This window comes from Emydura macquarii, unplaced genomic scaffold (genome assembly GCF_026122565.2).
Source record: "Emydura macquarii macquarii isolate MOO-44397 ecotype Brisbane River unplaced genomic scaffold, CSIRO-AGI_Emac_v2 contig_1253, whole genome shotgun sequence".
In the NCBI taxonomy this organism is placed as follows: Eukaryota; Metazoa; Chordata; order Testudines; family Chelidae; genus Emydura; species Emydura macquarii.
The window spans coordinates 21389980-21407309 of NW_027131390.1; the positions used below are offsets into that span (position 1 = coordinate 21389980).

Sequence of the window (17330 nt, forward strand, 5' to 3'; positions counted from 1 at the left end):
CAACCCAATATCCTGCATACTGGCATCCCTGGTTGGAATCTGACCTGAGCTTGCAAAGTTGTCAATGTTTGTGCTTATATAACTAATCCACTGCCACATGCATATACAAACACAATACTTAGCAGCAGGGGCTTGAAACGCAGCCTTCAGCACAGGCCCCTACCAACTGTTAGCTGTCAGAAAGTAGTAGGCTTTTATCCCAGCAACTAGAGACATGATCACATGCACTAAGTGGGAGTATTACAACTTGGACAACAAGTGGAAGAACTGTGTGAACTGTCTGGAAGAAAAGCATGTGAGATGGAAGACTTAAGTGGCCAGAAAAATGTGACACCTGTCTTATAAATGTCAGAGCATTACTGATGTATTTGCAGGTCGTGAATATGAACAACTATAAGAACAAAGGAACGGAATGTGCTTTGGCCTACATGTTATATGTAACAGCTCTTCTGTCTTTCAGAGTACAAGAACTACTGTGTTTCAGACACAAAGTGCCACATTTCCACAGGAGCACTGTCTACATAAAAAAAACATCTTATCTGTCTCTTGTATGCTTGCAAAGCTGTTTGGCACTGAACTGTTGTTCTCCTCAGCACAGCCCCAAAGGCAGAAGATACATTTAGGCCTTTTCATCTATATGCCTGCCCTGGATATCTGCTCTTGGAATGCTTTTAATATATCAGTTTATTAATTTGGACAGGTCCAAATACTACCACTCACTCAAACCCTTAACATGGCCAGAAGTGGGGTGAAAGAATATCTGAAGACTCCAGCACTGGACGAAGCAGTGAGTTAGATACCAGTAGTGGTACCGCAGGCCATTCTGTAGCTCACACTGAGACAGACGGGCACTGAACCCTTCCTTATTAAGAGAGAGAGAGGACTGGTCAGGGTATCAAGTTTTTCTGGCAAAGAATGGCTAAATCTTAATCTCTCCGAACCTCAGTCCCCCATCCGTAAAATGGATTATTAAATCTAATCCGGACAGTCACCAGAGAAAAGGCAATTAGCATCTTGCATAAGGGTCTCAGCTAAAAGATCGTATTTGTAACAATGCCTTCCACAGCCATATCAAGACTGCACTGCACTGGTTCACGATCAGGTATGTAAGGCAGTAGCTACAAGGCGGATGGGAGATATGAACCCACTTGCTTCTGTTTCAGTGACTAGCACACCAACAGCTAAGGCACAGCCATACAAACATCTCCCATGGCTATAATAGCTATACAAACAGACCCCTGCCTGCGAGCTGAATGAAGCTTAGAGTTGGGACACATAGCTAGGCAACTGTACAACCTACAGCTGGCCCCTACACTTGTTTAACACATACAGATTTGTACACAGGCCATTACATTTCTCCTGAGTGTAGAGATAACCCTCTATGGTCGACTGCCCAGGTAGCTTGCAGGTCAGGGGAGCTTCTTTCATCCTTTTCTTTAGGTCTTCCAACTCCTCTCGCGTGCTGGAAAAGTGATTCCTTGTCTGGTGAGAGAACAAAAGAATGACACTTGAACATGAGCAAGACATAAGTCAAATATTTATGGCCCAATGTTCAGTCTCAGTTTTTGAGAACTCTCGCACATTCATATGTACAAATCTGGTAGCTGGCCCCCAAGCGTCCAATGGGCATGCACAAATGCATTGTCGGCATGCACAAAATGGCAACACGCTCTGTGATGGGGTGTTATCAATGACAGCGCTACAACCGGGAGAAGGCTGCAGGCCCAACTGAAGGCAACGATACGCTTTTTGGTAGAGGATTGTGAGCACCTGGGCGGCAGTCACTGGGTTAACAAGGTAACTGAGGAGAATATAAGGAGAGGAAACAGGAAGCAATGACGGATGAGGAGAAAGCGTGAGTGGAACTCAAAAGGAAGCTCAGGGGGTGAGCCTTGGCTGGGGAGTGAAGGCTGCAGGGAAACCTGTCCTTGCCGTAAGCCCGTGTTGCATGTTATGGGGATGTAAGAGGGAAATAAATGCACACCTTGGTGAAGGATAAACAGCCTAGCGTGTGTTTATGACTGCGAGACCCTCTGAATTAGTCAGACAGTGAGGGTCACTGGCTAGTGATGGAGGTGCAACTTTTGTGGGAATAATCAGATGTATGTTGAAAAGATGGCACCAAAAAACCCCCAAGCCCTGAAACTAGCAGAAAATGATCAATGGACAGTCAAGGCTGAACATCATATGCATGGAGCTGGCAACACAGTGGCTGAGGAACGTAAGGTGTCATGTTTGAGGGTAGCTTTTTGTTCTTTAATATGCAGAGATCATAAAAGAACATTTTAAGGCCAGAAGGATGAGGCACCTGAAATCCTGCTTTGAGCTATCATTACAGAGTACACATAATTTACAACAAACACATTAACTTGGGGCACTGGCTCCAACCCTACAGTAAGAATAATCATGCACGTTGAGAATGTCTGCAACGTTTTCTACCATTTTGGTTATACAGAATCATGTCACCTCTCAAAATAATATTAAAATGTATTATGTTTAACTCATTTAGTGCACTTAAAAGGGATTCAGCAGCACACAGGGCTTGGCACAACTTTACAGCTCTTGTTCCTCGGGCGATGACTGTGGGCCATGTAAGGGTACAAATCTTTTCACAGTGTAATTAACCATTGTAACAGCTGGATGTGGTAGATTCTCTGTTGCATGAAATCTTTAAAATCAGGATTGGATGTCTTTCTAAAAGAAATACCTTAGCTCAACCACAAGTCAATGGGTTTGATACAGGAATTACTGAGTGAAATTCTATGGCCTGTGTTATGCAGAAGGTCAGAGTACATGATCACAATAGTCCCTTCTGGCCCTAAATCTATGAAATATACCGGAGGCTGTTCTTTCTAAAAAAGAAATGTATGGACAGAAGGCATTTTTATGAAGGAAAGAGCATTTTGCATCCCTCTCAGCAAGAAAACAAGGGTTTGCATAAAAACATGGAAAAGGTTTTTTATGCCAGAGGTATTTAGATGCATGGCAGGACAGAGAGCGAGCATATGAAAGCATGTGCAGCTGGACAGGAACCTACATTCTGCAGGCTGAGCTGAAGCTGCTGTTTATAAGGGAGGAAATCCTGTGTGAGTTCAACTGTCAGGTTGTTGTATGTAAAGAGGCTGTGAAGAAAGGCCAACACCTGTGCAGGAAAGAAAAATGATGGATTAGCCTTTGCTTCAAAGACAGTAGTATAAAATCAGACAAAAGGGGGAATAGATAACAGTTTTAGTTAAATCAAACCTGGTGTGATCTTTACAATCAAACCAAATTAATAACAGCCATCAAATTTCTCAGGTAATGGTTTTTTTAAAGTGTAATCTATACATACACCTCCTAGTATCATCTGATCATACTATGTTAATATTAGATAAGACACAGGCCAGATCCACAAGTCCTGCCCAGTTATGCCGTAAGCAGGATGACAGGAAGAGGGGCATTGGTGGTGTTACACACTTTCATTCTTCCACAATCCTGGGGGCAGATGGCAATGTAGCTTACTGGCCACAACAGCCCCCAGAGCCAGGAGAAAATTGTGCCCCCACAAATGGCAGCTATCATCCCATGGATGTGCATTGCCTGTCACAGTAAAATACTACCAGAAATGAAAGATTGCACTGGGAGAACAATGAAAGACTTAAGGATAGAATACACCATCAGTTCCATAGAGAGCCCCTCCTGATGTACCCTTGAGGAAGGCCTGCTCCAGGGTACTGATATTCATTTAACCAGCATGGTGTGTTGTGATCCACAAGCTGCCTGTTACAGTGATGAGCCTGCACCAGACTGGCCTGTACCACAGCAGGTACCTGGGCCAGGAGGCATCGTTCCCTTTGGTGTCACTCTTCAACTTTCAAGGACTACGACTTCTCACCACGTGCAAGGTGAATGAGGCGATCCTTAACAAAATCTATAGCAATCTACAGAAGTCTGCCTCGTTATGCACATTTTAATTTTAGTGATAAAGGAAGGACCCCACTATTCCTCGTCTTTATGAAGCAGCAGCAGAGGTAGTCAAACAACGGAGAGCTAATGCTCTACGTTTGGCTTTGCCTCATTATAGGGGCCCATGTGGACCTGTCAGTAGGACAGGATCTAATTCAACAATTTCCCACTCCTCCTTGCTCCCATGGGCAAATCAATAAATGTGACAGTGTGAATAAAAAAAAAAGGAGGCACTTACTGGCTCCACAATGCTGAACTTCTTGCTCTCTTGCACTTCCTGGATCTGGTACACATATTCAAGTGATGACTCAAAGAAATTGTGTCTCTCTTTATCTACCTGCAAGTCCGCCTGTGTGAGAGGGGGATGGAAAAATGACATAGAAGATAATAATTCTTTAGTGGTATCTGTATATCTGCCTGCAAGTGAGAGCTATTACTTCTCTAAGCCAGTGAAAGAACGCAATCCACGATTTGAACACTTTATGGGGACCACATATAACTGGAACACTAGTCATGTTTCCCATTAGAACTTCTCCGAACTACATCCTGTACGCACGTATGAATTCAGAACTTTGTGCCACTCTGCAAGGAAAAAAGCCTTTTTTTTTTTTTTTTTTTTTAAGTGTATTAGTTCTTGTGAAAGGTGCCAGGGTGGCCTGCAAACTGCAGTTCCCTCTCTTACAACAGAACCGGCACAGGACAGGCACAGAGAATGCGAGTGTAAGAGTGTTCCTGCCTGATGCACTCCTGGGGGACTGACACCAGGAGCTCTGGGTCTAAAATCAGCAGGTCTCTTCGGCTTGAGCTAAAGGAGCAAGTTTATTAGCTGAGGCAGTAGCAGACTCAAGTCTCTGTGTGATTTAGCCACTAGAGAGGGCCAAAGAGACATCTGTGTAAACATGGGTTACACCTGCTTCTTTACACTGCCTTGCCAATGTGCTTCAAGTTTGATCTGAAATGACTACCCCATGGAGAGAGAGAGAAGCTCAGTCTCCACGGCCCATTCCTATCAGAAGGAATTTTATGTAGGTATAATCTTTTTCATTATTGAACGGGACACGTATTGGACAGGAGTCCAATGCATCTGCTGTTACTTTTTCTGGATTCCAAGGAACAGAAACAAATAAGGAAAATTTCACTCACCTCCTGTAACTGGGACTCTTTTTTCTTAGACGATAAATGCAAATGGCGATCCAGCATGGAATAAAACTTCTCACCGTCCTTCTCAAACTTTTTCTTTCGTTCCTAGAGATGGAAGAGTTGACACAGAACTGGATGGTGAGAGTTAGTTTGGCCTCTTTAGATAGGAACAGTGGCGAAATTCATTGTACAATTTAATACTACCATGAAAAAAATAATGATGGGCCCATCAAGATAGAAGGCCACCTTATATTTTCCATGTCTATTTTTTCTTTCTCCAGCCAGTTCCTTACACTGCTCTCAAATATGCACAGTGACAGTTTTGGCAATACTTCACAGTACAAACAAGTTAAATATTTTCTATTATCATCAGCATAGCATAAGGCAGCCCTGCTGGAGAGATCTCTTTCTTCCAACTTGTCAACTTCTTTATTTTTAACTAAACTTGAAACTTACTAATGAGAGAAAATAAATATACATTGTTTGCTGATATTTTACCCATGTGCAGATAAAAAAAACAAAACAAAAACTGGCTAACTGCTTTAATACCAAAGACGCATCCAATACAATTAAAGATTTATTAGGATTTCAGTGTTTTCCAGGTTTTGAAGCTTTTTGTAAGTATTTGCCTTCTAAGCTGTATCAAAGCTGAAGCAAAAGATTAAATAAAGTTCTGAAAAGGCTAATACATGGCTTTGATCTCACTGTATATTTATCATCTTTGTTGGAATCAGAGATTGCAAGCCTTGCCTTTAATCGCATACGTTAATTACGCTGTCTGAGTAGACTAGTTCAGAGGAGTGTTACATCAAAAATAATGACATTCATCTTGCCATGGTCATTATGGGATCCTCAAAATCCTACCTGGAGTTCCATATATGTTGCCCATCTCTTCTTATTGATATCTATTATATATTAAACACATACACATGCACAGACTGATCAGGAAAGAAAGAAACTAACGTAACAAAACCACTAATGATTTGTTTCTACTGGCATGACTATAGAAAAAAGGGCCAGAGGAGGCCAGAAAAGAGATATTGGTATCAGGAGGGTAAACACAGCAACACTCAGAGAGAAGTGTTCCCATCGCACAGCACTATGCCACTTGATGAGGTGGTTTTACTATGTCGGCTTCCTGATCGATTGAGTGGTCTACACTGACCACTCAATCAATCCAGATAGGTTGATATGATGGCAGCGACTTTGCCCCCATCAGTATAGACATACCCTGAGATCTGAAAAGAAAAGCACTTCTGCTGAAGAACTCACACAAGATACTGGCAAAACAAATGCAAAACCTCAATTATTATTTAAACAATCACACTCCTGAACCATCCATTCATACCGTAAGGCACCACACCAGCAAAGTTAGGAGCCTAAGTGTATTTTATTTTTAAAACAACAATCCACAAAAATGTGCTAGGCTTGTTGCACCATTTTTCATAGAAGTGTTTTAAAATAAAGTCACATGGAAGTCCCATTACTGATGAAACATTGTTATTGGATTACAGCTTCCATCCTTCCCTTCTATTTACTGTATCAGGCATAAGAGTTTGGCAAAGATGTTTTGGTATATGTACAGTACAAATATGAGGTCATCATGTACAAACTTACAGTCCATATACAATCTTTAAAACAGTGTGGCAAATATCTTTTTCCAAAAAATATCCTGCAACATTGGAAATGTGTAAAGAATGGCATGAAATATCTGTGGGACACTGTTCTATCCAGACTAGAAAATTCCTGCCCTATTCTAAGAAGTAATAAAAATAAATTGCTGAAAAAAATCAATTCAACTTGTAGATTTTGGCTTGAGTTCTATGCTCAAAAGCTTCTGTAACATTCATACCTGTCTCTGCTGGCAAGTGTCACATGTTAAAAACAACATATACTGTCCCTGCTCTACCCACCTGGAATGAGACTGTGAATTTACTCAATGTTCCCCACCCATGTGAAATGGGTCACTGGGCATCTTAGCAGTTTTAGTAATGGTCAGAATAAGATTTAACCACATTTTATGCTTGGAATAAGTAAAAAAAAAAATAAAAAAAAAAGTCACAGTGAATATAAAACAAATGAAGGCACATGACTGCGGTGACACTAGTAGAAAAAACAATTTAAATGCTGCCTACAGACTCCAGTCAATGGAATCTTTGAAGAGGAAGAACTTAGGTTGATACGTAAATGGAAGATATGACAACCAAAGTAGGTGCAGGTTTGCATGACAGGATTGGATGTTCTGGAATAACATGTCCTCCTCTTCTATGACTCCTGTAAACAAAGGCTCTCATCAAGAAACAGGAGCATTGCATGTTTCGGGATTATTTTACTGTGCACAGAGTCAAGCGACAATGTAGCAGAAGCATGAACACACCAGTCAGTGAAAAGCCATTACTATGTATATGCACAATTAAGTTAAAGATTCTCATGAGACTTCTGGTATTAGCTCAGAGTTGAGCAGCAGTCTCCAGGCCAATGCAATCTGCCTTTGTGGTGGTGGAAGATTACTTCCATATAAAAAGCCTGCAGGAGTCAGAAAAGGACGTTTTGTGCATCAGGAATGGAAATGCCACCTATAGTCAGTTAATTCTTTCAGACACTGTTCTTTTCTTCCATACTTTCTACGAGAGACCTTAACTCATTATGTGCGTCAGCTCGATCTCCTCAAATCATGGTGAAAACCTTCACTGGTTTTGTTTCCCTGTGCATGTTGTGGCATGGAATGTTCACTATACTCAATGGCAAGTAAAGTAAGTGCTGAAAATATAGATAGCCCAAAACTGAATTTTTGGCAAATAAAGACAGAGGATGCCAATCATTTTGGTCTCAGGCTATTTAACATGCAATTAAAAACCAGGAGAACACACTAAAAAACCCTTCCTTATTTTGGGGCCAATGCCTCAAGGAGCTTGCCTGCTCATTCATTCAGCAGCCAAGAAAAATGATTGAAGCCCAATCTGCAAACATAAGCACAAATTAATTGCTCATGAATATTCAGTGAGGGGCCGCATTACCTTCCCATGAGTGTGTGTCAATATTCAGGTCCAAGAAAACACACAACTTCCATGTACTCGCTTACCAACAGAAACTATTTATTGCAATTGAATGCAAGACAGAGTAGCACAGTCAGCATACAAGTTAAGAAAGGAAATTGCTCTTCGAAAGCCCAGCTCTTTAAGCTTCAGAGAATGCCTGTTTAATCAGAAACTAATGCGAGTCCTAGAAGTAGCATGAAATGCTTGGGTAAGCGGTCTGTCCAACAGCAGCTAGGGATAACAGTACAACAGAAGGGTGACAATTCCTTTAGCGTTCTCTCACATATCATCTGCTGCTGATTGTGTCACAAAGGCCTATGCCTCCTGGAAACTGGCTCCGTTCCAAGCGTAAGCTGGGGGGGGGGGGGGGGGAGGGGGGGGGCGCTTGACTTGCAAAACTTTCCCTTAACTATTTCAGTGCTAATTAGGATCCTCTGAAACTGCCATCCAGAAGTAGGTAGGGGGAATTATTGTGTGAAGAATCTAGCCCTGATGATTATTTCCACTCACTGTAAGGACAAGAACTAACTTGTCTGCAGGGATCATCTTCACCCTCCTAATGTACTTGCACAGGACCCAAGCAGAATGCTAGCCCTATGTACTAAGGACAGGAGGCAAGCACACTCAAAAGCACTGAGGGACAAAGGCTGTATGGCCAGCCAGGCTGGCGTGAGGCCAGAGGCCCTCCTCCCTGTTAGCATCTGTTAGCAGGCTCTGAAGGCAGCAGGGAGACAGTGCAAGATTCACTAGGAGGTGTAAGGTAAGCTGCTCCGCATGTTCCCCATCATGCATCTCCTGAAACCTCCTGTCTGCCATTGTCTTCTTGTACCTAATCTTGAGCACTTCAGGTTTCATCCACAGCCTCAGAAGATCAAGACCACAATGTAGATCTAAACAGATTTGGGGAAATACTGCACAAATAAATGTCTGTGAATATTCACTTGGGTTTTTGAATTAACTAGTGTCCCTTAATGCGGCTGGTCCCTTTTGGTGAACATGTGAACACTCGTGTTTACTGGCAGAATTGGTTTGCAGAGAATGGAGTTCAAACTCACACTGAAGATACATGCACGTTTATCCAGTCAGGGATCAAAACCAGTGTTATGTGACTTATCTCATTAACCTTAGCTTGACAACACAACTCAAGATACTGAATATTGAATACTTACACTGAATTGTTCAGGATCAATAAAGAATAAAGGTGTGTTGAATAAATTCAGACAATGAATCAGTGTGAGGAAACCATAATCTGCTGGTAGATAATCTACTAGAAAGACAGGCACTTCACAAGATAAATTCACAAGATAAATTATTTGCCAATTATATATTCTGCTCTAGCCCTAGCTAGTAATCCTCTATCTCATTTTTGTGTTAACAAAAAGGTTCAGGGAGGAGGAATGAAATGAAATAACAAGAAAGCACTGATGTTTCATGGCTGTGTTTTCAACGATTTTCATGGTGCATCAGGAGTTAAGATAAAAGTTGTGTTACATATAAAAAGGTCCATGCAGTTGCAATATGCAGTGTGAGCATTTCTGTAAATATTTTAGCATATTTGAAGTTTTCTTCTCCCCACTCAGTTCCCCAAAATTCTCCTTAAAAGTCAATTCAAGGCAAATCAGAACAAGCAGCTCTCTCTTCTTCCTTCCTCTTTTTTTAAAATAATCATTTCAGAACTACATGCCAAGTGCTGATACCAACAACTTTGACAGCTTGGCTGGTGCACATTTGAACACTGGAAAAAGCGTGTCTGAAAATGACACACTTTAGAGGCCAATCCTGCTAACGTTTCCCATGGCTTCAGTGTAACAGCTCACAGAAGTGGGCAATATACCTGCTAGTTGGCATTTGCAGAATTGGTCCCTATGACTTCATAACACACATACACTTAAGTTCCATTTCCTACTCTGTCTACAGGACTACATTGAGCGTCCTTTGTACACACTATTAGCCATTTTTTAAACTTCAATTTATATCATGCACAGAATCCTAGGCAGACGTAAATATTCTTCAGGCTAACCAGAATTATCTAAAGTAGGTTTTCAAAAAAGTCAGACAAAGAAAAGAGGAGGTTCCCAGTGTTGTATCTACCCAGTAGAGTCAGGACCTGTGAGTGAATTTCAACTCTCATAAGCTGAATGAGTTCAGTGAAGCTGTTAACAAAGGTATCCTGAACCCAACATACAGCCTGGCCACTGCTTAGATTCAGAAATGACAAAGAGGTTAGCTGGATGGACATAAAAGCAGGGGGAGGAGAAGAGAACACACAAATTCTTTTAATGTGAAAAAGCTTTCAGCTTGTATACGTGTCACTAGTGCAACATCAATCCTTAGAAACATTGTGAAGTGGTTTCTGCTGCTCCAGGAAGATCAGAAGCTTTTCTTGAGCTGATATAAAGTGGTTTCTGCTGCACTGTGCATGTGTTCCTCTAAAGAAAAGGTTTGTAGAAGAAGAGTAACTTAAGACTTCTAAACAGCGTTGTCTCATTTAGCCAGATTGCTGGATGCCATACCCAAATATACACTTTCCTTCTTTCAATTCCTATTTGGTATTTGGCACTTCTCTCTTCTCAAAACACTAGTGACTTCCCCAGTCTCCTTCCTTTTCCTTTTTGAAGGCTACTGCATTACAGAAATATCTAGATTTATGGCAAAATCTGATTGACTTTCGAATGCCATGGTCATCATATCCAGACACAGTGCTTCACTTGGCACACTCTGTACCCAAGGCATACACTAAAGGTAAATGACATGGGGATTGCACCAAAGCCCAGTGAAGTCTGTGGCAATATTCTTAACTTCACTGGGCTTTGGATCAAGCACATGACCTGGCCACAGTGAATTTAGTCAGCTATAAATTTAAAAATAAAAAAAAAATCATGCTTTTTTCTCTCATAAATAGAGTTGATTGAAAAATAGAGCTCTGGGTTTTCTCCTCTTAGATCTTACCTGAATCCATCCAATGATTCTCAGCAAGCTTTATTTGCTGTCCACTTGAAACTGCAACAAATCAATAACCCAACATCTAGAGCTGATCTTTCACTATCTTATCTTAGAGTGGATGATGCTTCCAGGCCAGGGTTGAGAGACCAAAGTCAGCTCAGAGAATCTCATTGCCATGGGATGAGCTTGTAGAGAAATGCAGTGCAGGTGTTCCTTGCATTGCCACTCTCCTAGCCTTCATGCAAACAAACTTTTATCTACAATTCATGAAAATAGCAACAATCCAAGGCCTTGTTGCTGGTGAAGAAGGGTAACTGAAGAAAGACGCTTGTGCTGTATCCCAATGAAATCCTGCAGGGGCATCTGTGTTGGAATGCACCATTTCACAGAGAGACGACATTCATCTCCCAGGAAAAGCGGGTTAGTACAGACTCAGATGTCTTAGTCAGACTATCTGGCCACTTTCCAACCACAGACATCACAAAGGCCCAATTCAAATGCCCTTCCTATCTGGCATCAGCGTAGAGAACGGAAAACATCTTACAGGTGACTCCGACTAAACACAGAAAACAGTAATCAAAGGGTACAAATGATCTCTGCTATGCTCTGCTCAGCATGATTAAATACCTGGTTCTGATCTCACTCACGCTGGGGCAAATCAAGAGGAACTCTGCTGAAGTCAATGGAGTTACAGGAGCAAGGGCAGGAATCAGGCCTTTATATCCCTTTAATTTTTATGGTAGCCCAGTGCCGTGATCACCAGTGGAAGACTCTTATAACTGTGCTGACCCTGATCTATACTTCACACTCTCTAATACCAGGGACATAGATGTTGGGGGGGGGGGAATTCTGTAAGTAGCACAATGGATAAATGTTTGTGCTGAGTAGTGTAGATGTAGCCTCAAAGCACTATGAGCTGGGGCTGTGATTTCCAGGTCACATACATCGAGTTGCTAGTTCTCATCGAGCTAGCGTGCTAAGCACAGCAGTGCAACCAAGGCAGCCCGGGCAAGCTGCCCCAAGTACAAATCCACCTGAAGCCTTGGGGGTGGCTAGCCCCTGAAGCCACTGCCTCTGCTACCGCAGCTACACTGCTAGATGAGATGAGAACTAGCACAAGCATGCGCACGCAAGCTGGGAGTCACCAACCGTAGTGTGGCTGTAACCGGAGCTAACGCGCAGAGAAGTCTCCCCTGTTCGGTAGTGCTTTGGAATGTGATTTGGTGTGATGTCAGGCTTTGATGGGCCCATCTCCATAGGCATGGGGAGAGGGTCTGAAAACTGGGGCAAGGATGGAGGAGGGGACTCATCCCTTATCTTCATTTGAGGTCTCCACCTCTTCCTGCTTTTCACACACTCAACCTGTCCTGTGGCACCCAATGGCAGCCCAAATGGACATCTATCCCCTTCAGAAACACATCAGTTGCGCCCTTCCCCACTTCAGGTCATCGCAACAACATTCACGATAAAGATTCACATTTAACGTGCCACTTCCTAACTTATGCTGATGGTGTGGCGTGCATGAAACACCCTCCCAATCTCAGTTCACCAGGCCACAATGCTCTTCGCAGTCTAGTACCTCCTAAAGACTTACAAAGACTAGACAAAGATCTATATAACTGAGTTGATTCTGTCTCTCGGCTTCCTCTGTCTTCTCTAATTCAGAACATTAGACTGTGTCTGGTGTCTGGTGCAGTGTAACAGATTGGCAGTGTCTGTCTGAAACACCTCACCCTGACTGCAGGCACTGATCTTGCTGCGAAAGGGTTAGGTGGGTTCTGTGAACTCCAGGAGACAGAAGACTTGTTATTCCACCCAAATAAAGGAGGTGGGAGTGGTTCCCTGGGAAGAAAGGATCTTGTGTGGGGGCTGAGCAGTTCTGAGGGAACAAACCCTAGGAAGAGAATTGAGATGAACTTTGTTATTATTATTTATTATTTATATTGCGGTTGTGCTTAGGCGCCCCAGTCATGAGTCAGGACCCCTAGTGCTAAGTGCTGTACAAACACAGAATAAAAAGATGTAAGCTCTTCAGGGCAAGTACCAATGTAAATAAGAGTTGATTTCCTTGTTAATAAAGACAAACGGCTGAAAGGGGGCGAGTTTCGTCTCTCCATAATGTGTGTGGACTGTGTTTGCACAGCAGGTGCTCGCTCGCAGGCACGGAGGCTTTCATTTTGTCTGATACAGAGCCATGCATATTGTCAGTGTCCAGCACATGTAAACAAATCACAACATGACACAACCTTAATGCTATTTACAAGGCGGTGGTTTTTCATATACGTATTTTTAAATCACAGTTGTATGTGTTTGATTGTTTTGGGGTTTTGTTCGTTTTTTTGGAGGGGAGGGAAAGAGGAGGGATTAAGTATCATCTTCTCCAATTTATTAAATAGCAAAGACTCCAGATGGGTTGGGCTGAATCCAAGCTCCAACCATTCTCCAAAATGTCTCCACTTTGGAGCTGGTTCAGAGCCAGCCCTATTTCAAACTGCTGCTGAATAACATAGAACCTTGACTTCTTGATGGCAGACAAGGAAGAAATAACCTTTTCTGCTCCGCATGTGCAGGACTCGTCATGATGTGTTGCTTTAAAAACTTGGTCCATATGAAAGACCCATTAGAAGCCATATTTAAATATTTCTTAAAACTGATCCCTATAGCCATATTTAAATCCTGACTACTGTTTTTTATCTCTGATATATTTTGAGGGGGGAAGAAGGGAGGGTTATTTTATTCTAAACTGAATTTAGAATAAAATAAGGTCCAACACGGACCTTGCAAACAAAGGGGAGAGCAAATAGTATGGCAAAAGAGGACTTTTATGATCTCTGGTGAAAGAGGTGAGTCTTTTTCAGGAAGAGCTGTGTTGGGATTATATCAGGGCTGAGCCCCATGAATTCAGGAAGTACCCTTAGCACAGCTCATGATAGGAATCAGATTAAAACCCGAGTGGAGTTCCTCATTCTGGCATGCCTGCACTGGGGAGGAAAAATGTCTTTAATGCTCCTGCTAGACTTGAACAGTAAGCATGAAATCTCTGTCTTTAATCTTTCCAGTAGCGTCCTACTTCTTAAAAAACAACCTGACTAATGCATAAACACATGTAAAAAAACCTACCTTGGTGAAGCCTATTTGATCCTTACGAAAATTTTCCAGTGGTTTGATCAACAAATCACTAGCATTTTGGACCTGCAGAACACAGAAGGAAACAACAGTTTTGTTACAGGGCACATATCTGTGTTACACTAAAGGAAGACGGGTGTAGGAGGGCAGGCTGAAATGCCCAAATTGTAATCCCAGTTTTAATATCAACTCACTGAATGTCCTTAGACCCAGTCATTTAACCCGTGTCTTCTTGCCCCTCTGTAAAATGGGGATAATACTGACCTACACCTCATGGAGCTGGGAAGAAGCATTATGACAACGACAGAATATTCAGTATGATTAGACTTCCACAGGCCCACAATCTCCACTAATATCACAGGAGGGCGAGTTAACACTCTGCCTTAAGCCATCTGTTACCATCCTCCATGGTAAATTTCTAAGCGTTATTACTGCGGCACTTCCTATTGGATTACAGGAATCAAAGGGGCAGATTTTTGGAAGGAAGAGGATAAGGAGATTATTCTATTGGACCTTTGGTGCGGGGATCCTTGTTATAATTGTCCTATTGTTGCAATCAGAAATACAAGAGTATGTTTAATATGACGGGAAGGTTTGCTCCAGCACATCTTCTTGACCTTTCTAGCCCAAGTACCAGACAGTCCCACAACAACCTATAATAAAAACAGGACTTTGCCATGAATGGGATCTGAATTGATGTCCAACTACTATCATTCACACTCTGGAGTTGGCACGTAGTCTATAGAAGGGAAAATTCCATCTTTAAAAGGGAAATAAAGAGGACCTGGGGGACTATATACCGATCAACTAACTCTGATACCTGGAAGATCCTGGAACAAATTATTAAAAAATGAATTTGAAAGAACCTGGAGGACAATAGGATAATAAGTAATAGCCAATGTGGATTTATCAAGAACAAAATCATGCAAGAACCACCTAATTTCCTTCTTTGACTGGGCTATTGGCCTAGTGGATAGGGAGAAAGTAGGAGACATGTTATATCTTGATTTTAGTAAGGGTTTTGACATAATCCCACATGACATACTTATAAATGAACTACAGAAATGCAGTCTAAATGAAATTACTATAAGGTGGGTGCACAACCGGTTGAAAGACAAAACTCAAAGAGTAGATTAAGGTTAAATATTGCAGGGGGCTGGATCTGATGACTTCTTGTGGTCCCTCCTAGCCCTACATTTCTATGGCTCTTTGTTTCCCATTAAACAACCCCTATCTGATCACTGCCCTGCTAGGCACCCAGGCTGGAAGGAGAATTCCCACAGTTCAGAGTAGGGTGACCAGACGTCCCGATATTATCAAGACCAGCCCAATATTAGAAGCTTTGTCTTATATACGCAACTAACCTCCCCCACAAAAAAGGGGGGTTCAGATTTTTCACACTTGCTATCTGGTCACCCTAATTCAGGCCTTTGAAAAAGTATGGGGTGCCTCAAGAAATAATGGCATGTCCCCTTGCATAGGGCACTAGGTGGTGACCACAACTCCTGCAGGATGGGCTGACAGGAATGTCTGCTGCTAACACAAATTAGAAGCATCCTGAAGAAGGCAAGGCTGTTTGTTTACTTTTCTCAGGGAAAAAGAAAACACCAAAAGCAAGAGACAGATTGTATGTATTTTAAACATGGTGCATGACTCATCCATGCTGGTGTCTGCAACTTCTTTTTAACTCAGACTGCTCAGTGTCTGCGGAGATCCCAACAGCCAATCAGGACAGGTTGGCTCTGTCTTTGGGACTATACGGTTCCTGCCCAACTTAACAAGGAGAACTGGGGTAGTAGAAACACAGCTCTCTGCAGCAGCTTCTCCCCGCCTCTGTTCTTGGCCATTCTGTTTGACACCAACTTGTTATCCTCCAGCCCTACTTTTCCATTACAGCATCTATCCCTTTTTCAGTGCAAACACTGAATGATGATTCCTGAATATGATGGACATGTGAACAGGTGAATATGATCCCTGATCCAGGAGCATGGCCTGTTGACAACATCTGTAAGTGAACAGGAGCTGGTGAATGAATTTATAGGGAGTGACTGCATCAGACCTGAAATGAGCTGTTTTTCAAATCTAACCACCCACAGTAACTTGTGCCCAAGATCTCACCCCAAGAAGGCCCACATATGTGAGAATCGCGGCCCACAGACACAGCATCAACCAGGAGCTCAAAATAACATGTGTAGAAAAGACAGAAGGAAGAGTAGAAGGCTGGTGTCACATCCTTGGCATAAGACTTTCAAAACACTCACTTTCCAGATTCAGCATTTCCAATTGCAATAAGCAAACAGGGAGAGAAGAGCAGATTTAAAATGTGGCTCTCAAATAAATAAATTAGCGGAATTCCTTTTACTGAGGCATAGTCCAAAGTGGCAGGAATGCAGGTGCCTGTGCTGCACACAATGTCTATCATGAAGAAACCGGTGACAAAAGGCATGATGATTTAAAAAACTGTTCTCAGACTTTGCCCATTATGTTCACGGAAGGATGTCTTCTTCAGGCCTTCTTTGTGACCCTTCCCTGGGAGTCCTGGAGGGAAAATTATATCCTACCTTTTGTCACTGTCCCCAACTCAACCCTAACCATGGACGAGTACCTCTGTTCCCTGCTGTCAAAGGGAGGGAAAGGAGGGAGATGCACACAGAACTGGGAAAGCTTTGCCAGGACACCAGTTAGTTGGTAACTGGGAGCACAGAATACAGTATGAGAACTGTCTGATGGAGGACAGTGACCTATCATTCATGGATTTTTTAAAAATAAATGGCATATTGAAAAAGGCTGGCCCTAATGAATAATGCATCAAGGGTAGAAAAAGATCAACGAAACTTCTCAGGGCATCCCTAAATCTGAAAGTTGATGGAGTCCTGGCAGTTTTCAGGAGCGCACCCCTCAATCTCCCCACAGAAGCTAAAGATAGCTGCCATACCTGGGATGGATGCAAATAATTCACGTTGCCTTCTTTCAGTTTATTGCTGGTTCCTTCTCATCTGTTACCCAGAGCCTTGCCAGCCTTTAGAGTCCCAGAGAGCAGAGTCCTGGAATCCCTTGAGACATGGCTGTCCCTAACCCCCTAGTTCAGCCAGATAGCATAGGAAGAGCTCTTTCATAATTGTATTGGGGCACAGGGAA

The 17330-nt window shown here is 42.4% G+C and overlaps 1 protein-coding gene across 5 annotated transcripts in view; it reads right to left on the reverse strand.

The window, feature by feature from the left end:
- The window catches only part of OPHN1 (oligophrenin 1), a 116663-nt gene that overhangs the window by 38611 nt on the left and 60722 nt on the right, over positions 1-17330 (reverse strand). For all 5 annotated transcript variants that reach the window (XM_067548317.1, XM_067548316.1, XM_067548318.1 and 2 more), the window contains 5 exons: positions 14187-14258; positions 5089-5190; positions 4184-4294; positions 3038-3142; positions 1353-1482 (listed from right to left, as the gene is read on the reverse strand). In XM_067548317.1, coding sequence (XP_067404418.1) covers positions 1353-1482; positions 3038-3142; positions 4184-4294; positions 5089-5190; positions 14187-14258 — 520 coding nt within the window. The remainder of the gene's footprint in view (positions 1-1352; positions 1483-3037; positions 3143-4183; positions 4295-5088; positions 5191-14186; positions 14259-17330) is intronic.